The following is a 22,764-nucleotide window of genomic DNA, read 5'->3' on the forward strand; positions in this document are numbered from 1 at the left end:
TCCCCAAGCTTCGCGCGGGCCGCTCAATATTACTGCTAAGCATCCAGGTAGATTTCGGGTTTTATCTGTCATTATTTTAGAGCGATATTCAACTTGGTCACAACAGTCTCAACGCCATCCCGGCCAGAATAGAAGAATGCCACCAATCAATCGTGATCCATCAAAGCTGACGATTAGCCAGCTGAAAGCAGAGCTAAAGAAGCTAGGAGTTGAGCCTCCTGTAAACGTCAGAAAAGCTGAATATGTTCGGCTGTACACTGCCAGCATCCAAGACTCACGCAGCCAGAGAGTCGGCAGGGCCACACCGAGGATACCGATCAAAACCCAGCAGCGGTCAGAGTTTTCGAGTGATGATGACGAGCCGCAGTCCACCTCTAAAATGCAAAAGGTGAGAATGCATCACTGGCAGGGATGTATACCCTAGAATACAACTTACAGACGAATATTTCAGAAAGAAAAATTATGACGAAGTTATTGTAATTTGAAGTGAAAACAGCAGTGAGTGAGCATTGCCTTTACAGTGCAGTGCAGTGTCACTTTGAGTGTGTGTGTGCATGCGAGTGGTAGAAGTCTAGTAATGTGTCACACTTTATAGTGGTGTGTATCGGTCCTGTGTTATGTTGCAATGTTGGTAACTGTCTCTGTTGTTGTTGTTGCCCATTGTTGGTGCTTAAAGGCACTTCATTCAGTTTTGAATATTTACGGCTTTATTTAATTCTAATCTGTAGAGATTCACACTCAATTATTTTCGGAACAAAAGAATAAACAAGATCCTCTTTTCCATTGTTTAATACTAATAATACATAGACAATTGAGCTGATCTAAAATACGTAAATAATAATGATAATAATTTGGTGCGGGGAGCAATATCTGCACGCCTAACGTTAGACGCTTGATGTTCGGTTGAGACAGAGAAGAACGTGAACACCTCCTACAAAACTAGCAAAATCTGGTCAGCCCGGCTCGGTGTATGTTGAGCAGGGCTTCTCGGTCGCGGTCGTGTACACTGTAATGAATGACCTAGACCACTCATTTACCAACGAGGGCGCTATACCCAACACATTATTTGCGAAGCAGTTTCCTGATACATGTATCATAATACACCAGAACAAAACTAACTAGGCCTATTGTATTTGTAGATACTTTGTACAAACAGATAAACCTAATACTCTATAGCGGGTAAGTGCCGTGCAGTGCAGTGCATCAAGTGATATGTACAAATTCTCCTGAGCCAACCCTCTTACCAACTCGGGGGTTGTTTCACAAAGAATTGAAGTCAATTTTTATGGTAGGCTGTCTGTGTCTTTTCAATGATATAAACTTCCTTAAAAGAATAAAATTTTTGGCAACTTTTTCAAACATATCTACATCAATTAATAAAAAGTAAGGGACCATTTTGGATTTTTTTTCTGTAAATTTTGATAACAATTTGAAGTGGATTCTGAAAACATTAGATAAAGCTGAAAAGAGAAACCAACGGCATACCATAGTTTTAAGTCGATCTTAACTTTTAAGTTCGACTTTGTACACCCCCCTCAGCAACTTTCCAATACTTACATGTACATGTTTGGGCAAGTGTTCTACAACAATTTGAAAATCTGCTTGCCCAACTGGGCAAGTGGTAAAATAAATGTAGCACCTTGCTGTTGGACCAGTAACTTTTTCAGGAATGGACTCAGTAAAAAATAGAAAAACTGGGTACCTACTGGTCTAACAGACGGGTCGAACCAGTAAACAAATGGGTTAGTGTGCAGCCCTGTCTTGAGGGATTATGAAAGAAATTAGATATTTCAGCTGTTCTTAAAACAGAGGGCTGAATTTGAGACATGTGCTTCAGGGTAATTATGGCCCCCTATGAGGCTATAGAAAAGCATTATTTTACTGTGAATATCTATGGAAGAAAGATAGAAGATGTAGTTTAAAATCACAGTTAGCATGGTTCATTACCAGGATTTATCAAATAAACATACAGTATAATCAATATTACAATGTATAATTTTAGCTTTGTTTTGGATATTACATGCTCTCATTCATAGCACTTGTATGGATTTTCTTCTCATACCTTTCTATAAAAGGTGGCCACAAATACCCCAACCACAAGTTTATACTTTCTTTTTGTATATAATTCAACTGTAGGTTTATTCATTGACTGTGTATTCAAATAATTAGAATATTATTTACCTTTTTGTAATATAATGGTAGCAAAGAAAACATGAAAAAGGGTGATGTAATTACCCCAATCTTTCTTATATTTTGTGTGTCATTTGTCTCTTCTTTGTGATAGGCTTCAAAGTCCTAATATTGCCATCATATGTTACAAAGTCTAAGAAAGAATTGAAGAAACCCAGATCAGAATGAAGTCTGCTGACATCACATGGCCTTTTGACACTTGTCAGCCATGATTGAATAGCAAAGTCAAAGCAATTTAGGGGATCCACGTAGACCAGATCTACAGGGTTTCCCAGACTCTCAAGTTCAGTATCTAACTGTTAGAATACCAAATGTATCTTGCACTTCTAATAGAGAAATCTCTATCCTGGAAATGTGGAGTCTAAGCTATGTCAAAAAAAAAAAAAAAGTTTTTATGTTCCTTTCCATGCTCCATTATGAGAAGCACTGTCTAAGCTCAAGCTCTGTGGGATCTAAGTCTATTCTTGAACAAGACTTTCATTCATGTGTATTTAAGTTAATTTCAAATTTGAGGGATACCAGTAGATAAAATATTGGTGCTTCAAGAAGAAAAGTAAGCAAAAATGCTTTTAATCAAGTTTATACAATATTAAAGTACAAGTACTGTATTTAACAGAAGGGAAAGCTAATATTCAAATTGGGGGGGGGGGGGGTAAGATTTGTTACACTTCAAAGTGATTGTCTTCATTCTCTGTGACTAGCTGGCATTGTTGGATATGATACCACATTATGTTCCCATTTTCAATGTATGTAAATAATGCATTCAGGCCTTCATAGTACATTGAGGAAACATCATTGCAATTAAACTATTGGACATCAGCTGACACAAACTATAATGGATGACTTGCCTGTAAAGAGTGATTCTAATTGATCTGTACAGGAGTGTGAATCACACATACATCATGATTTAATGCAATTGTGAAAGAATCTAATATTTTTCAGAGTCCATTGTTCATTCAGAGAAGATTAAGTACAACTGTAAGCCTTGTACATGCATGGCAAAGTAATAATTTGAGTTTCCTTTACAGACCATCCTAGTACTGTATTCAAGAAAAAAGTGGTTCAGAAAAAAACAAATGTCAAGGCAGGGCAATGCCTCTGAAATTCATGTAACATTAGGTGCCTATATGTGTTTTCTCCTATTTCCTTCATAATTTGTTCATACTGTTGCCATTGGTCGTAGTCATGGGCATTTGATTTGACTACAGTAGAACTCAAACAGTTGTCGAAATATTAGCCTTGCTTCCATTGAATTACGTCATGTACAAGTGCTGTAGTTACAGTGTATCAGCTGTAATTACTGGCAGTTGCTGTTCATAACAAGTAACACTGTACTTGTTTCATTACAGTACCGGTATTTTTTTCCCCCGTAGTTATCCAAGAAAGAATATCAAAATCTGGTATAAAGTGTTGGGAGCTTGACATATCAAATGTTGAACATGAAATTCAAGCAATAATAAAGTTCCATCTTACTCTCTTGTGTCATGTTAACACACGATAATGTCTGAATCATGAGTTTAGTTCAACCCCCTCCCCCCCCCAAAAAAAAAAACACCCAACAACAACAAAAACAAACAAAAACAAAAAGCAATGAAATCTGAAGCTGAAAAATAAAATGAGATGTACAATCTTTTTTTCTTTCTTTCTAGGAGCAAATATTCATCCCCTATTTTTAGCTCACCTGAGCCAAAGGCTCAAGTGAGCTATTGCGATCGCTCTTCGTGCGGCGTCTGTCGTGCATCGTCCGGCGTCCGGTGTCCGTCGTGCGTAAACTTTTTACATTTTCATCTTCTTCTTGAGAACCCCATGACCGATTTTCACCAAACTTGGCAGGTAGCATCCCTAGGGGGATAGGATGTAAATTTGTTCAAATGGGCACCATGGCCTACCTGGGGGGGGGGGGGGGGGGGCCCAGGGGGGCCCAAACACCCTAAAAACACCCTTAAATTAAGGAATCTTTAAAAATCTTCTTCTCTAGAACCAGAAGTGATAGGGCTTAGATGATACTACATGTATGAGTTAGTACATTGATGACTGTAGTTTCAAGTTTGTTCATGGGGTTGGCGGAATCAGGGGTGCCCCCCCCCCCCCCCCCCCTTGGGACCCTGGAGAGGGGATGGGGAGAAGTCCTACAGTTGTAATGGAGCCTGAACTGTACATGTTCATCTTCTTCTTGAAAACCTCATGATGAATTTTGACCAAACTTAGCAGATAGCATCCCTAGGGGGATAGAATCTCAATTCCTTCAAATGGGCACCATGTCCCTCTTGGGGGCCCCCTAGGCCCCCCCTCCTTCACATTACGGAATATTTAAAATCTGCTCTAGAACCAGAAATGATAAAGCAAAGTTAATACCATGAGTTTGTACATTGATAACTTTAGTTCCAAGTTTGTTCATTGCAGATCCAGGGCTGCCTGCCCCCTCCCCCCCCCCCTCCCCCCGGAGTTGAAGGGGGGGGGGGGATCCATATGCAGACCTAAGTTTCCAATGTTCTCAGGTAAGAGTGTGCAAGAATGCATGGAAGGTGAAATTGCGATACTCAGGTGAGCGCGTGACCCCCAGGTCTCTTGTTTTCATTTCAAAATAATATCTCACCCATAAGATTAAAGTTTTCTTAATTTGATATTCAGTGTATCACTAGAATCTGTTCACTTCTTGAATTTCTCTTTCTATATGAAATAACCAAATGGCGGATCAATCCTGACAATGCAGTTTGATTTCAGACCTTGAATTTTACAAATCTGAAATTAAGTTCACATTCTATCATTCTTATGTCAATTCTTTTAATGTATTCATTATAATACACTGCTACACGTGCATGTACATTAAATATCAAGAAAATTTGATTTTTACCCTTGCCTTCACAATTAGGCCAGACAACTTGGGCAAAAAAGTGTATTTCATGTATTGTAAATTGAGACTTGTGATATTAAAGGGGCATAGTCCCGGTAGTGTAGAGGGCGCTGTTGATGATACTGCCGATCACCGTTAGCATTGATATGAAGATTACCGAAGTTGAGCTGTCATCAAGAGTAAAGTGCGAGGTGTTGCTAAGTAACGTTGCCTTCGTTGTCTTCTCTGCGCATCGCGCAGTCTGTAGTAATGCCAGGGTGCGTGCATATATGTGCTTCTTATTATGACATCACAAAAGAAGTTTGCTGAAGCTGTCTTCCCCCTCAGCCGAATCATGAGCCGAACTGTGATCGGACCACTGACTACAGTGAATTGGACTTCTTCGGACTCGGGGAAGTGGGCCAAAGTGTAAGCGCCAAAGAGGAGTCGATAGCGTACATGTAGGTCTCTATAGGAAACGTGCGCCGTACGCCCGCGTACGCATTTGACTAAAACACCGGGACCATGCACCTTTAAAGTGATAGTGTGATGCTGAGGTTGGACTGTAGTATACAAAATGCTTTACCTTTGTGGTTAAAACTATGGGCAGAAGTGGCTCCTAAATAATACTATTCACTGAGGGGAGCAGCCAGTATAGTGATTAGTACTTTTGGAGGCTTATAGTTTTAACCAGAAACTAGAAATTAGCCAGAGTATGCTTGTTTTATATTTCTTATTAAAAATTAAAACAAAACAAGGAGAAAACATGCATTGAGAAATCATGTGGTAGATGCAATGTTGTGGAGGGATCCTACACTGACCGTATGAAGCACGGCATGATGTCAGAAATGCTTTGTGGCATAATTTTACATAATTATAATACAATACGTAGTTTACTACGTGTATTTGGAAAATGTTGTCTTAAAAAGTGACATCATTTTGCAAATACATGTAGTATGCCATGGAGGCTCAAACATGCCAACATTAGGATATACGCATAGCTGAAAATACCTATAATCACATGAAGCTTTTTTAACCAATCTGTAGTGGGTAAATTTTTGGTCAAAAATATAAAAATAAATACTTACAATTTAAACCGACTTTCACAAGATCACCATTTGATGTTACTGAGTAGTGTCAGGGGTGATGGTCGTGCTCATACATGACAACAAATGTATTAGAAGTGACAGTAGGGCCTACTTTTTTTTGTTGTTCCATATTAATTATTTGCTCTTCATGCTGTTATGGGACATTCCCACTACACTGAAGCTTGATTATTCATTTGAGCTCACAACATGTGTATCATTGTGCATGGGATTTACTGTATTTGATAAATTTTCCAAATTTACAGTCATTTTTTGTTGTTTTTTATTCTTTCATTTTACAATGTTGCATGTACACACATGTTTACTTCATATCATCATTTATTACTGCAGAGTGCAGAGTTTGTTTGTTTGGTTTTTTTTTAAAGGGATGGGTGTGTATGCACCTCCCAAACTTGTTGAGAAGAGTTTTAGCAATTGTATTTACCTTTTCTGCAAAATGCAATGTAAGATCTTGTATTCGCTAAAGACCTCTATACTTACTTGAGTTCGGACATTTCTGAATCAGTAGAATTTTAAATGAATTGCGTGTGAAATAATGAAGCTACAGCCTTTTGATAGAAAAAAAAATAAAGCAGTTAAAAAATACAATATATGCAGGGCTCAACATTGATCTCTTTCTCTTGTGGCTTGTTCAGGACCTTTAGACCTTTAGATTCAAAATTTTGGTGGCCAAAAATAAAAGGAAATCAAAATATCCATTTCCAATCATACAAACTGTACAACGTGTAGTTGCCCTTTCAGACTGCCAAAAGATATAACTGTTTTGGTGGCCCGACATCAATTTTTTAGTGGCCCTGGGCCACCAGGCCGCCACTAATGTTGAGCCCTGGCACTTTAAGTGTCTCAGGTTTGAAGAATTCAAACAATAGATATTTAGTGAAAACATTTTTAAAGCATTTTTTACCTGTGCACAGCTGGGTAAGATGAATTTTGCATATTCTTGATTCCACAGAATCAGGACATTGATTACTGGAACGTATTGCATGCAAATTTATTTGTTTGCTTTTGTTTTTGTGCTTGCTTCTGTTACTCGAAATGTGCAAAAATTTCCACGGTGTCATAGACAGTGGTGTTGCCATGCCGTTCATTCTCCTTCTACTCCATACAAAAACACAATTTTTTTTTGCCTTTCTTGCCATCAATAAATCACTATTGCCATCATCAGAATCACAATTATTGTTAGAAAATACTTTCCAGCAAAATTGAATATTAGAATATGGATAATACTGATTAGAAGAAAGCACCGCAAATTTGTTACTAAAAGAAATTACAAAGGCAAGCAGAAGGTAACTTACCAGTAATGGGCCCCGTTGCAAGAAAATTGCAATCAATTGCAAATAATTGCTAATTTTGAAACAACCATTCTGATTGGCTCAGGGCCTGCCCTATTAGGGAAACATGCATGCAACAATGATTTTGATTGGCCAGTGACAATCAGTTGCAAGTTGCGTTTAAACGCAAAGTTTCTAGCAACGGGTCCCAGAAATGAATATGATTTATTAGTGGAAAATGAGCAAAGAAATGGGATCCCGTTTTCTTTACTCATTTTTCCACTAAACGAAATTCCATCATCTGATGGTATATTCAGAATTATGATATTGTAGTGTGTGTGTGTGTGTGTGTGTGTGTGTGATTGATTGTATGAGGGGCTGATTTGAAGGGCTTTGGCATTTCAGCCTACTGTACCAAGTTTGTAGTGATAGTAGTCTAGTTACGATTTCATGCACAGATTTAAAACTTTACATGCCAACTTGCACATTCTAATTGCACTCTCACAAATATAGGCCTACAACAAATACATACCGGTAATAACCAGACGAAATTTGTACAGATGATTATGAAAACAGAGATGTATGAAGAAGCTTGAGGATATCCCCATGGCATGAATATATGCAGTGTACATACTTTTTTTGTGTAGCCTTTGACAGGTTGTTTGCATTGAACGTAGTAAATGGCTGTACATACACTTGTAATGCAACAGAGCCTATGGTGGAAGATTCATCTATGGTGTCTAGTTTTGTAGACTATTAAAATAATCACTGGGTTTTCCCTCTTCCTGTGCGGCTGGGTTTGGAGTTTCCCCACTGAAGGGCAGAGCACCATTGGTTGGCTGTAGGTCCATTGGTTTGAGAGACCTGCTTTCATTTTCTTTTCTACGTACGCTCTGAGCAGTCGCTGGCAGCCATGTGGGGAGTATCGTCTTAATATTTTTAATATCCTAGGCACTCTCGGTCTGCCTCTTCTCAGTAAAGGGAAACACAGATACTGGAGTCCGTATTCACAAAGAACAAATTTCTGTCGGTGTGATTTGTGACTTGACACTTCAGTGCAATGTAAGTACGATATTAAGTACTTTGTATAGTGGGACGTTTCATTCTTGCCTCATGGTATGATTCGCATTACATGCAGAAACACAAATGTTGGGTACCGTGCATCAGAGTTTTAAAGAGCAAGTTACATTGTTAGTGTTTTTGTTTTGATTTTTTTAGATGTGTACTTTTGTCACAGGAGCTTAGACCATTTCTGTATGTCCTTCATGATTGTAGCAAAAATAAAAATACAAAAATTAGATGACAAGGAAGCATTTAAGTGACTGATGCTCCCAGAGAACCATGTCACATGCACACGTTTAATGTATACCAAGGGTATTTGGTTTATGGGATGTAGGGTGCAAAATGAATTTTCACAACCATATACCTGGGTAAGTGATTATGGATTGATAAACTACTGTATCTACTCATATCCTTACATTGCACTGTACACATATTTGTTTCTGTTTTCCCATTGACACGATGTCTCTCTCAAGTGCTTTCGCACTCCAATAGTCTCATCCTACTTGTATACCTCACCATTCACACTGCACACTCTAGATACTGATGTGTGATAGCTGTAAACAGCAGAAGACATTCCAGAGAAGTTTTGATACCAATCACACATACCCGTACGGTACAAAGACTGCGCGAAACAGAACACAAGCCCTGTTTCGTTCTGTTCACGTTCAAGGATAGTGAACCGTGATAATTCTCAATGGCACACATTCATATGCCACATGGTACAGAGAGAAAGAGAGGGAAAGAGAGAGAGAGAAGATACAGAGTGTGAGCCTGTGAATTATATTGGGACCACAGTACAATGTATATTGAAGATATTCTTAGTACGATATGTTGACAATTAAGATTGCGTCGGTGAAGTTTTGTGTAAATTTGCGCCAAATGATAGTCCTCAAAAAAGGACTGTCAGGATTAGGAAAGGAAAACTGAGCAGGATTTGGGTGGTGAGAAAAGTGTTATCTTATTGCCGAAAATTATTTTCGAGTTGATCTAACATAAGTGAATGGGGGGGGGGGGGGGGGGTGGGGGATGGGAGATCAGCTAGAGTTCCCTCTGTATTCTTTTCTGTCTCTCCACCTCCTTCCATCATATTAGTTCTTTTGCAGAACTGATTTCCAGCTCTAAAGAATAACCCTGTTATTAATCTTATCCCCCAACTAATTGATCCTCTTCCCATAAGACCAGCTGTACTTTTGAAGATTACTACTGCATGATGATGTGACTAGAATTTCTCAGATGCAGAGCCATTTTCAATTTCAAAGTACACCATGACAAATTCTGACAGTTGTTGTAACATTGTATGTATGCTATTTTTACTCTTTGTGCATTTTCATCATGTCCCCTGCAATTCATAATCAGATTTTTACCAAACTTGGCTTGTACAATTTGTGATCAGAGGAAAGGGATACAAAGTTGTTATAACTGCTTCAGTTGGGGCCCCATTAGGGTAAAGGGGCAGAGCCTGAAAGGCCCAATAGGGTCAGACATACATTATGTACAATTGTACATTCTTTCTCAAATTCAAAAGTACAACGTATGTGTAGGTTTGCAAAACAACCAAGTCATTGCAGATGTAGATATATATTGTCTGGAAGAAAGAGATCATTACTGGAATAGCAGTGCACTGGTGACCCAGTTTTGCCACAGAGGATTAACTTGTTTGGAGAGAGAAAAAAAATATTTGTTATTTATTTTATTTTCATCTCAGAAGAAATGAAAAACAGCAACAAAGACGTACATGGTTACTGTAAAACGAGGAATGTTCGCGTGTATTTTGATTTCTCAAATTTTCCGAGAGCCAAGATTCATGAAATTAAAATGTATGCAAAAGTTCTTGTCTACACTTTAATGCATTGAATGGGAGAGGCAACTTGCGAAAATTTCATGCCGCAAAAATATCATGCTTTACAGTAATACGTACAAGGGATCATGTTTATCAATAGGTGTTTGCAAACATACAAACGTATAAAAGGACAGTAACCAAGTACTTGAATTGTAAGTGTCAAGCATGAGTATTTCAGCGCAAAAGTGGAAGAGCCAGTAGATACAGTTCGGTTGAGATCCTGTGGTGAGTATAAAGTGATAAGACCATCAATCACAGGATGGTGGGTTTGAGCCTCATGGGCAATTAAGGCATGTCATCCTCATTCCTTTGACCTTGTGAAACGATCATAAGCCACCAGTCTAGTAGCTGCTGGATTGCAAGCATCCATTGCTCATTAGGAAACGAATCAAATCAATTCAAATTCATTATAAAAAGCAAACCATCAAGGGGTGCTACAGAGAAGTTGCATAAAGGTTAAAGGGTGTGTACAGTTCTGGTCGAGGTGAAGATTTAGCTTTTAACGTTTTGTGAGATATTCAGAAACCACTCTATGAGATGTCAAAGAGCATGCAGTTCTAAGGGGTATCAAAAGTTTATTCGATGAAAATCGGTTTTGAAATGGCTGAGATATCCAAAAACAAGGTGAAACAAAGAGATACTAATAAAGTTGGGGCATGTCGCCTTTTATTATTAGCACTTTTGTGGATATCTCAGCCATTTGAAAACCAATTTTCATCAAATAAACGTTGAATCCTTCTTGAAATTACATGCTCTTTCATATTTCATAAGAGGCTTTTCATTATCTCACTTAGGAATGTTCAAAACATAAATCCCTACCTCAACCAGTACTGTACAGTCCCTTTAAATCTGTCTCATAAGGATGATTGTCAAGCCTCACGGTCTCATGTGCTTATCTCAAGGGCTTTTTACACTTGTGTTTCTTAACCCCGGACTTTCTCTGACCCAGGACTATCGTTAGTCCCGTACCAATTTTTTCAGCTTTTTGCACTCGCCAATTAGTCCCGTACTATCTCTTGTCCGGGGCTAAGGAGAAAACTGACCTTTTTACACTCGTATTTCTTAGCCCCGGACTTTACAAACCACATGAATATTCATAATTACGCTGTGTACTGTACACGTACATGCACGCACCGGCAGCACTTGATTACCTCGTTTCTGATTGGTCAGTGAGGGTCGGACTTCGTCTCCGTCGCTTAGCCCAGGATTATTTTTTCGTTCTGTTTACACTCACTTGCTTGGCACCGCAATTGCGGTGCTAACCCCTGCTATTTTGCAGGGCCAGATAGTACCGTACTATCGGTGGGGCTAGCCCACTTTGGCAAAAACGAGTGTAAACAGAAAGTGGGCTAAGGATAGTCCCGTACCAACGGTGGGGCTAAGGCCCCCCCTTAGCCCCACCGTTGGTCCGGGGCTAAGCAAAAATTTACAAGTGTAAAAAGCCCTTTAGTGGCCAGTAGCCAAGCCTCTCACTCTCCCCTTACCTGCTGAGGATGAGTCCTGAGTATACTCCGGCAAGTTTCTAGATGGGAAATGCATGTTGTAGCAAAATCAGCCCGTCCTCAACGGGTTAATGTGTTCAGGGGGTTGCACTTGTTTACAGCATGATTCTTTTTGTAATTGACAGATGCCCAGCCGAGGGAAAGGAAAAGTCGAAGACAAGCAGCTGGCGTTTGTGAGAACTCTCACAGACAGCGAGCTACGAGAGGAGTTGAAGTGCTACAAGGTGTCTGCTGCCATCATGGGTGAGTAATAGAGAACATCAGAAAAGAAAAAAAAATATAGATATGGATTGAGTGAAGGCAGCGATATTAGTAGGATGCATCAATGAAAGTTTTAGAAAAATCATACAATTGACCAAACAGTTACAAATTTTTAAAGTTTCAGTGTCACCACCGCTAGACAAGGAGACTAATACAGTTCACAGGGATGCCAGTTTTCCGGCAATAGCCGGAATTCCGGCTTTTTCATATTTTGGTGTCCAATTTCCGGCTTCGTGATATTATTTCCGTCTGTGTGGGAAAGCCGGAAAACACGAGAAAGAAACAAAGAAAGAAAGAAAGAAAAACGAAAAAATATGATCATCTAAACTTACGGGACATTCACTTTCACGATTTCCGTAGTATGTTTCGCATATACTTGGGCATGAGAATATCACAAAACGACTGTCATGCAAAACTAGCGTGATGTTGCTGCTGCTAGCTAGGACTTGCAACACGTGCGATGATAGCGATCGAACAGTGTGTGGTGTTTCTATGCGATGTACTATGTGCAGTCGCGGCCGCGGTGCATGAATCATACTACGCTCTTGCTATAGCTACAGCGCTGAGACGGTGTGGTGAGTCGATTGAGTCAGCTGAACAAAGCAAAACTACGGATTTTACGGCACTAGGACTTCTTTATTTTTGCTACAAATTCCTTTTTTTTTTTCTAGAATACGACCACATTATTATCTGGAAAGCGTTATACCAGCACGTGCGATCGCGATCAAACAATATGTGGTGTTTCTAGGCGATGTACTATAGTATATGTGCGGTGCATGGATCATGCTGCGCTCTCGCTATTGAGCTACAGCGCTGAGAGAGTATGGTGAGTTGATCGAGTCAGCTGAACGAAGTAAAACTACGGAGTTTAGGGCACTAGGACTTCTTTATTTTTGCTACAAATTCATTTCTCTGGATTAGATTGAGGGAAGAAGAGCCCTCAGAAATGCTCAGATTGCACCAGAGAGCATCTAAGAACCCCAGAGCTTCCAGGGCCCTTGAGCGGGCCCTGGACCCCGGCCAAAGGGACTTCGCGCTTTGCGCTCGTGATGTGCGCTTCGCGCACATCAATTTCGTTCACAAAAAAAATTTCCGGCCCAAGAGCAATTTGCCACTGGCATCCCTGAGTTCATGATGCCATCTGGACAACAATGTAAAACAAATTTTAAGAAAATTCAACATACGTTCAGTTTTCTAGCATTATGAAAGAGCTGTTGACCTTCCTCTTTCACAAAGCATGGGGAATGATATTCTCTTGTAATATGTATGTCAGTAACAATTGATGAAAGTTAACTTTTTATAAAAGATAAAGTTTGTGGCATTTTGCTTATATTTTTGTTAAATTGTCCAGAATGACATCGTGAACTGCGGCAGTCTTCTTATCCAGCAATGACAGCACCAAAACTCATGTCTTTTGAATCGATTGTCCGATTTTCCTCAAACTTTCACTAATGCATTCTTCTAAGATGGCTGCTTTCATTCAATCCACATTTATATTTAGGCTTTGGTTTCCTTTAAAGGCATCGCATCTAAATATGCTTGAGTTCTAATGGTTTTTGTGGTGAATGCATGGTTTACATTCTATCTCCAATTTCTTTGCTGCCCTGTCGATTCACAGAATTCAAATAATTCTTGCATGACCCATCTTTGATGGTGGAAGCTGAAATGCAAATTGTATGTTCATGGATATTGTTCAGGTATGCTGTATGTTGTTCCGTCGATGAATATCTTTCTTCTTTCAGTGATTCTATTAAAGATGATAACATTCAGGCAAATTATCCTTCTTTGCACCTCTTCAGGCATACTGGGGAAATTTATGATTGTGGAATTAATAGCCAATCAAGCTTTTTGACTCAGCCCAAATTTTGGACAGACAGGTCATGAAAATAAAAGACCTAAAAAGCTGGTTCCCTCACCTTATACAAAGAGAAGAACAACTCGCTCTTGTGTATCAACTCCGAGTCATGCTCTCATGGAACCCAAATCCAGAACACACTCAACTGGCAGGAGCTTTGTACACACTGCAGTCAGAGTCTGGAACAGCTTACTGGAAGACATTGTAGGCATGATCAGTGACAGAGTCACAGAGGTGGTCAGTCCTTCAAGATTCACATCCATAACCACCTTCTGCAGATTGTAAATTGTATATTTATCAGGCCCCACTATTTTCTTTTTGTTATTATTCCTCTCTTAAGCTGCTGTGAACCCTTGATTAGGCCATGAGGTTGTCATGTATAGTGCACAGCATTGTATGCATGATTTTGATACTTTAATAGTGTCATGCCTTGTGGACTATTGTTCACAATAGCATTATATATGTATTTGCATATAAATGGGCTCCCATGATGCAATATCCTTCCAAGTTGAGTGGCAGACTGCAAAGTGTAATCAGGATTAGATTGAGAACTGATGGAAATATGTCATAAGATAATTAGTATTCATGAATATCCCATGTTAAACATAGTTTAATGTATGCCATATACAAATGTATGAAATATATAGAAATATGTAAAACATATATTTCTTATGTCATTTATGTCAGGTACAACAAGGGGAGCATATGAAAAGAAACTGGTAGCTCTGATGAGAAATCCACCACCAGCAGAAGAGGACACGGAGGAAGAAGAAGAAGAGGAGGAGGAGGAGGAAGAGGAGGAGGAAGAGGAGGAGGAGGAGGAACCAGAAGACGATGCTGGAGAGTACAGCGCATCAGATTATGAAGGTAGTGGAGTGTGGAGTGTAAAAGATTGTCTTTATATGGTTACATACATGTGTCTAGAAGTGATTGGATACTGCAGACCTGCAAAGTCTCCCTGACTTTTGAAGGAGGCTCTCCACCTCCCCCCCACCCCCACCCCCACCTCCCCTCCCCCCCCCCCCCCAATACTTCCCTTCACATCCTGACAAAAGGATAGAAATACCTCTTTGATTTTGGATACATTGCCTGTTAAAATGCATGTAACACACTAATGTCTCCCAGATTTTGATCTGTAAATGTTGGCAACCTTGGGATCGTCTTACAAGATGATGATGATGCAAGATTAAAACAAGTCTTCTACAAACATGGCCAATGGCGGTTGCTTGGGTCGCTTGAAATTTTAGCTATTTAAGTGACTCTTTTTTGTGGTAAAAGTCTTTATTCATTACTGCCACAGCAGCCCATAGCATAGCAGAATTGAAACAATAGGAAGCAGCATAAGACATGTACACAAATGTAGACAGTGGCAAATGCAAATTAGGTCACATGGTTGTGTGTTCAATTTCTTGCGGCATGCGCTCATTGCATTTGTAGGACAAAATACGAAACAGTGAAATTGTCAGCATGCTTGGTAATGAGCACATCAGAGTGTGCAAGTTGATCAGAACATGTTGCCTGGGCTTAGAGGTATGTTCAATTTTCTTCCAACAAGTGGAAAGATGATTATAAAGTATTTTGTGTTAGCACTGAGCAAACTTCTCTTCAAGAAAGTGAAGGATTTTGATAATTCTTACAGTACTATGGTAACAAATGATTTTCAGAGTGGTTCAAATAATTTCCCCTCCATAAGGATGTCTGTTATACCAGTATGTCAGGTGTTTGTGATGAGTTAAAAGTGCAGTAACTGCTTAAAGAGTTCATTTTACCATCTGTTGGTCCTTTTCGTTCAGATAATGTGACACCAAGGATATCGGCTCGAGGAGATGCCACCAGCAGGTGAGTTATTGTGTAGCTAGCATTCTAGTTGCCATAACAACAGAAGTCATGGATTCATGCGGGGGGAGTGTTGGCAAGTGCTCACATGGTGGCTTTGATTGTATGAATTGTGTGAGTCAGCTGATGTTCATAAGATGCCAACTTACCAAAATGCCTCCTCCCGTAACCTGTTAAAAACAATTCCCAAGTATACTCAGGCAGGTGTGTATGGGAAATGTGTGTTGTAGCAAAATCAGTCCATCCTCGACGGGTTACCAGAAACACAATGTTTTTTTTTTTTTTCCCAGGGTGGGAAATCGCTAACTTTTCTCCTTGAAAAAGAATGATGCTCATTTCTCATTGTGTTACTGATGTTCTTGCAAAGATTCTTCTTTATTCTATGCTGAAGTGACTAGAATGTGCTACTTCTTTAGTTTCTTTAGCACAGAATCAGTGAATCAATCAATCTGTCTTTTATGTTGTGTTCTGATATGGATCCTACAACTGTATTCTGTAAGCCATTTATAGGGTCACAAGGAAGGAATTCCACTTTGTGGTATTACGTAAATTAATAGGACACTCATGATATTATGTGGCTCAGTCAGTGAAATGTGATACACTGTAGTTTCTGAAAAAGAGCTGTTGCAATGTATAACAGTTCCTTTGTTCGAGACAGGACCCATTACCCCTGTTGCCTGTTTCTCACCCTCCTAATTTCCCCCCCTCCCTCTCTCCCGGCAGGTCACAACTGCGTCGTCGACCGCAGGCCGTGGAGCTGACAAACCAGGAGCAGCAGACGAGTCCAAGGAAGGTGGTGGTGGAGGATGCAGACAGGGATGGCATCCCATTCTGGGTCCAGGTCCTCATCATCCTCCTCGTCGGTCTCATCATCTTCGCCGTCTGGTACTTCAACCAACAGCAGGATGTTGCAGAGAAACCAAAGCTGACCCAAAATGTATAATATCCAACACATGCAAAAAAGATTATTATCATTATTTTTTGCATTCCTTCACATTCTGTTATCATTAATATCATTACTGTTGTAAATATCTCAGGTGATTCATCTTACAACTTAATGTTGGATATCAAAGGTCAAAGGTATTCCTTCTTGTGACTGTAAGTGACTGGTGCCTCTTGAGAGACTTTCTAGTGATGAAAACACTTGGTTTGCTTATGCAGACTGAAAGTATTAAATCCCATAACCCCCAAAATTGCTTTGACCATTAAGAGAACTGACATTACATGTCCATTAACATTGACAAGCCCCTCTATGAATCACAGGGCTCTTTCCATGATACGGACACTTATTTTTAGGGATGGAGTTCTGCATGAGAAATCTCATCCAGTATGTCCTGTGATTCCGAAAGAGGCATGAGATTGCTATCATAACTTGTCACACCAATGTTGAGTACTTCTGCTTGAATTTGAACACTTAGGAGGTAAAGTGCCAATGTGTAGTTGATTAGTGCTGAATACATCACCTAGATTTTTAAGAGTAAATCAAAATTGGCATATGACATCAACTTTTTACAATTTTAATAGCTGTACATAACATTGGAGAGAAGAGATTCGGTGATTGTATCTTTTTGTCACTGGGACGTACTGTATTATTTGTGTATCAAACAAATTACGACAAATAGCAAACGTGATATCATTGATGATCACTGGAAGCAGGGAAATGTTTTGAGGCAACAGTTGCTCCACAAGGTTTTTGTATATATTCTTAATCGACGGTTCATTGGTAGGTGATCTGCAATAAAAATTCTGCTGTTGAGATAGAGTTTTCTCTTTTTTTTTTTTTAAATGTACTGTTTGAGAATTTTTCTTGTACAATGAATTTTGAATATCCATTTTTATCACAATCTTTATTTATCAGTTTTATGCAGTGCTGTGTTTTGTTTTGTTTTTGTGAACGTTTAATTTTGGGGGCATTTTTTTGTAAGTTTAGTTCATCACCCAATATGTACATTGTGCTGAATACGTTTGGGCACTCTGCTCAATGTCTTAATGAATTTTAGAGCTTCCTTGCTAAGAGACAAGATCAGAACATATAGGCTTTGTTTGTGAAGGGAGTTAGTGGCAAGGAGTGTTGTTAGATATTTTTATTTTAGATTTTCTTTTCAGAAGTCATCATTTTTAGGGCTTTCTTGTCCCCCCCCCCCCAAGTAGTTACTCTTGGTTTAACTGGCTTGTAGACAGGTGCTGAATTGCAATGAGCCTGTGTTTCCATACTGAGTATCAACTTAACTCCACTGCCAACTATGTAGTGAGACATTCAATTCATGGGAAGAATTTTGAAATGGGACTAATTTCTACAAGGCACGGCTATGTTATAAAAACAGAGAGAATTAAGTTTGATGTTTGAGAACAAGGTAAAAGTTTTTGTACAAGGCATTTGTTTTAAAACCTCGTCATCAAACTTCAAAGTAAAAAGTTCATTATGTACCTGTTCCTGCTCATTCAATGAAATGTCTTTATAAAGAAATAGAGCAGATTTATGGTGCGTCGTCACATTACCCGTATAAAGTGGGAGATCATGCCAGGAAGAAAAATGCTTGCAAAGACTACTTTGGCAATATAATCGTCACAGTTTTCTGATTTTCAATTCTTTAACAAGTATCTTAAGTATAATGAAGTAGGGCAAATTATATATCAATTTAAAGCTTAGCATCTAAGGAATTCAGATTTCCCAAGAACCAAAAAATATTTTCCCAACATTATGGCATTTGTGATGATGCATCACATATGACCTTTGATTCCAAATGGTCGTGACTCATTGACAGATAAGTGACAGTGTGAATTAGTTATGATACCTGTTACATCATAGCATGACTTCATATGATTAAATTAATTGTTTCTGATTGTGTTTCCATTGCTGAACCAGAATCCCCCGCAGTAAGAAAACAGAATTGATTTGAGACATGTTCGAAGATATATGAAATGGACCAAGAGAGTTGGAATGTCCACAATAGCCACTGGGAATCTATCAAAAGCAGAACGTTGTGTAGTGTGCTTTGAAGACATTTGGGCATCTATGTTGTCATCATTTAGGCTTGGATAATAGTTAAGTATTCAAGGCTTGCCGAAAATAGTGTAAGCTTGCCTCACGTATATGGCAGTAAATTCTATAATTGTCATGTTTGCCAAATTTGTGAATATGAAGTATTACTTTTCCAGTCAGCGGTAACTATGGCAAAATGGCAACGTACAAGAACATCGTGAGACAGCTACCATGTCCTGGTAATGGTAAAATCTTATCATTTTATCACTTCACAGCACTGTGCATGCATGTTTTTGGTTAAGCTGGGGAAACTGGTTACCTAGCTGACTCATGGGCGACTTGTGCTGTTTGTGCAGTGTATCAATCTCCTGTCTTTATCATTGATATCACAGCTAAAGAATGTGTACATTTACATGAAGTAATTTCTGTCAGATTAACATGTTCATTTTTATTCAAGGGACCAGTAAAATTTTAGCACTACATTGCCAAGTACTGAATGCTTCACAGCCATTCAGATTGATTAGCGGTACAAGTGCAGTCCCACCTATGCATATATCTGTGGGTGTGCTTGATTAAAAAACTAGAGAATTGGAAGACTGCAAAACTTTCCCCAAGGATGTACCAAAATATTCAATACCGGTAGTGGGGGTGGGAAGTGGGGGGGGGGGGGGGAGGGGAGTATTGAGCTTGCTTCAAGCTCTGAGTATATGGTTAAATATCTGGTGGTCATGAAAGCGGGCTTGTATTCGCAGCTTTGGCTCACAAGCATAGTGCGACATTTGGTGCGTTCCAGTGTGCTGTTCAAATTGTGCTGTTAAAATCAGATGAAAATCAGATTCTTTATTGTGTTGTCAGGTTGCAGAGCATTCCAGACATTGTTCTATTTTGTTTATTTTGTCTCTGCCTCCTCAATCACTCATTAAAGACCTTGATAATGAGAATTTAATTGAACAGAACTTTCCGAATGTACATTGTACAGTCCTACCTCTCTTATCCAGCCTTTCTCTATACGGATCTTTCTATTATCCGGACATGATCTTGCCGTGATTGAAAAAAATAATAAATGAATAAATAAAAATGTTCAATCTAATAATAACAGGGAAAGGGGGGGGGGGGTTTCAAAAAAAAAAATCCTACAAAGACTCACATGAATTTAAGTATTGTTCCCAATTATTAGTGTATATGATAGGAGTTGATGTGTGAAGCTTTTGTGCTGGAGCAAATACTAGATGCCAATAAAAATACAGTACTGTGTAATAGTTGCCTAACTAAGTATATAAATTGGAATGTCGTGCCAGTATTCAGTCACAATTTATGATTCGATAAAAACTCAATGAATTGGAAAAAGTTTGATTTCAGTCACAGTTGGTAATATTCAGGTGGCTGTCATATTGTGGAAAGAGCATAGCTTTCAATTTGATTAATGTCCAAAATGAAAATGTCAAGTGAGATCCAAGACTTGGGAGATCTGAAATATGCAATAAATCACCTTGGATGTGATTTTAATCATACTTTTTTTTTTTAATGCAGTAATTATATGTAATTTTCATAGTGGTAGTAGTTATGGTCTCTTTTTAAATCTTTATATCAAGCAATTTTCATAGCATTTGGCAATCAGTGATTATCTCTCCGCAGTATGCCGTACTGCACAGTTTAGGTTGACCGTCACATTGTTTTGAGACTGTGTTTTGGCAGTGCAATGTTTTGTATCTTGGCAAAAGTTTTCACAAGCCAAATATGGGGGAGCTCAACTTGGGCCCCTGTGAAAATGCCATTCCAGAAGTTAACCTTCCCAGAAACAATTGCCACAAGGTTCCATTGCTGGCGCACATTACAGCTGTCCCTTGAAACTTGATAGGACTTTAATATGACACTGTGGACTGCATGTTGACTTTCAGCTCAAGCCAAATTGCACAATCCATATCGGTAGCATTTCTGCAGTTGATATAATTTATTACCTGTTGTGCCTCCAGTACGAAAATTTGCCAGTTTGAACTGTCAGTATGTGTTACGTGGCTGATGGAAGGTGCATGGGACAAGTTACAAGGAAACGTTTCAGATTTTGAATTACGGTGTTAGAGTACCTTGATTGTTCTGTGATTGTTCCTTCCCCATTCTCCAAGAAACATGTAATCATTACACATTATTTGTCTGTTTTGAATGATGTGAATAGACAGGATATATTAATAAAACTGTACATACTGCTTGTTTTTTCTGAAACCTCATCTTCATTGCATGTGCTATTTGTGTATAGATTTGATAGTCACCACATTAGCTTTATCTTCAAGTGTTGTATCTTAAAGATGTTTAATTGATCAAATTCAAATGTTCCTACTTTTTATACCCCCACCCACACATAGTGTGTAGGGGGATATACAGGAATCATCCTGAGGTCGGGTGGCCGGTCGGTCGGTCGGTCGGTCGGTCGGTCGGGCGGTCGGGCGGTCGGTCCGTTGCAAAATCTTGTGGGTCGAACTCCTCTCTCATTTTTTGAGCAATTGACCCCAAATTTGGCATTTGTGACCGCTATCAAAGGTAGATGTGCAAGACACCTTTTTCGGTAGTATCGCATAATGCGTTGCCATGGAAACGGCATATTTTCGTAAAAAACTTGTGGATCGAACTCCTCTCTCATTTTTTGAGCAATTGACCCCAAATTTGGCATGTGTGACTGCTATCAAAGGTAGATGTGCAAGACACCTTTTTCATTAGTATCGCATAATGCGTTGCCATGGCAACGGCATATTTTCATAAAAACTTGTGGATCGAACAACTTTCTCATTTTTTGAGCAATCAACTTCAAATTTGGCATGTGTGACCGCTATCACAGGCAGATGTGCAAGAGACCTTTTTCATGAGTATTTCGTAATGCGTTGTCATGGCAACAGAAGATTTGCATATAAATCTTACAAAATGTTGTGGATTGCTCTAATCTCTTAGTTTTGTAGCAATTCAGTTTGAAGTTGGGATATGCGATCAATGTAATGTATATTTGTGCAAAACACATTTGATGTGTGTGGTGATGAATCTGTTGCCATGGCAACAGATTTTTTTTTAAACCAATCATACAAAAATGTGTGGATTAGCCTAACTCCTTCAGTTTTCAAGCATTTGGCTTAAAAATTGGCACATGTCACCACTATTGTCACCACTAATGTGTGGATTAGCCTAACTCCTTCAGTTTTCAAGCATTTGGCTTAAAAATTGGCACATGTCACCACTATTGTATGTAGATGTGCATACTTACTCTTTCATCATTTTTTATCTTTGTGTTGCCATGGTAACAGCATAGTTTGAATGAAAGTCATACGAAAATATTGTGGATTCAGTTGACTCCCTCAGTCTTAGAGCATTTGACTTGAAATTTGGCACACATGACCACTATAGTATATAGATGTGCAAACTTAATCTTTTGTCAGTGATGAACAATGCGTTGCCATGGTAACAGCTTTTTTGAACCAAAAAACATACAAAAATATTGTGGATTCAGATAACTTTCTTTAGTCTTCAAGCGTTAAGCTAGAAATTTGGCACACATTACCACTGTGGTACGTAGATGTGCAAAGGTAATCTTTCGTCAGTGGTGATCAATGCGTTGCCATGGTAACGGCATATTTTGAATGAAAATCATACAAAAATATCGTGGATTCAGTTAAATCCCTCACTTTTTGAGCATTTGGCTTGAAATTTGGCACATGCAACCACTATAGCATATGGATGTGCAAACTTAATCTTTCGTCAGTGGTGAACAATGGGTTGCCATGGTAACAACAGCTTTTCACTAAAATGCATACAAAAATATTCTGAATTCAGGTAACTACCTCAGTCTTTGAGCATTTAGCTTGAAATTTGGCACACCTGACCATTATGGTATGTAGATGTGCAAACTTAACCTTTCGTCATTGTTGATCATTGTGTTGCCATGGTAACAGCATAGTTTGAATGAAAATCAACATAAAATATTGTGGATTCAGGTAACTCCCTCAGTCTTTGAGCATTTGGCTTGAAATTTGGCACATGCAACC

The 22,764-nt window shown here is 39.0% G+C and overlaps 1 protein-coding gene across 1 annotated transcript; it reads left to right on the forward strand.

Moving 5' to 3' along the window:
- The first annotated feature begins 28 nt into the window (after positions 1–28).
- Positions 29–16,699, forward strand: LOC139721083 (uncharacterized). The gene is made up of 5 exons (XM_071632413.1): positions 29–388; positions 11,930–12,047; positions 14,608–14,787; positions 15,714–15,759; positions 16,480–16,699. The coding sequence occupies exons 1-5, from the start codon at positions 137–139 to the stop codon at positions 16,697–16,699; spliced, it is 816 nt and encodes a 271-aa protein (XP_071488514.1). The 5' UTR covers positions 29–136.
- The last annotated feature ends 6,065 nt before the right edge of the window (positions 16,700–22,764 follow it).

The sequence above is a fragment of the Diadema antillarum genome, unplaced genomic scaffold (genome assembly GCF_040938485.1).
Source record: "Diadema antillarum isolate AM-2024a unplaced genomic scaffold, OU_Dant_1.0 scf00000137, whole genome shotgun sequence".
Taxonomy (NCBI): Eukaryota; Metazoa; Echinodermata; class Echinoidea; order Diadematoida; family Diadematidae; genus Diadema; species Diadema antillarum.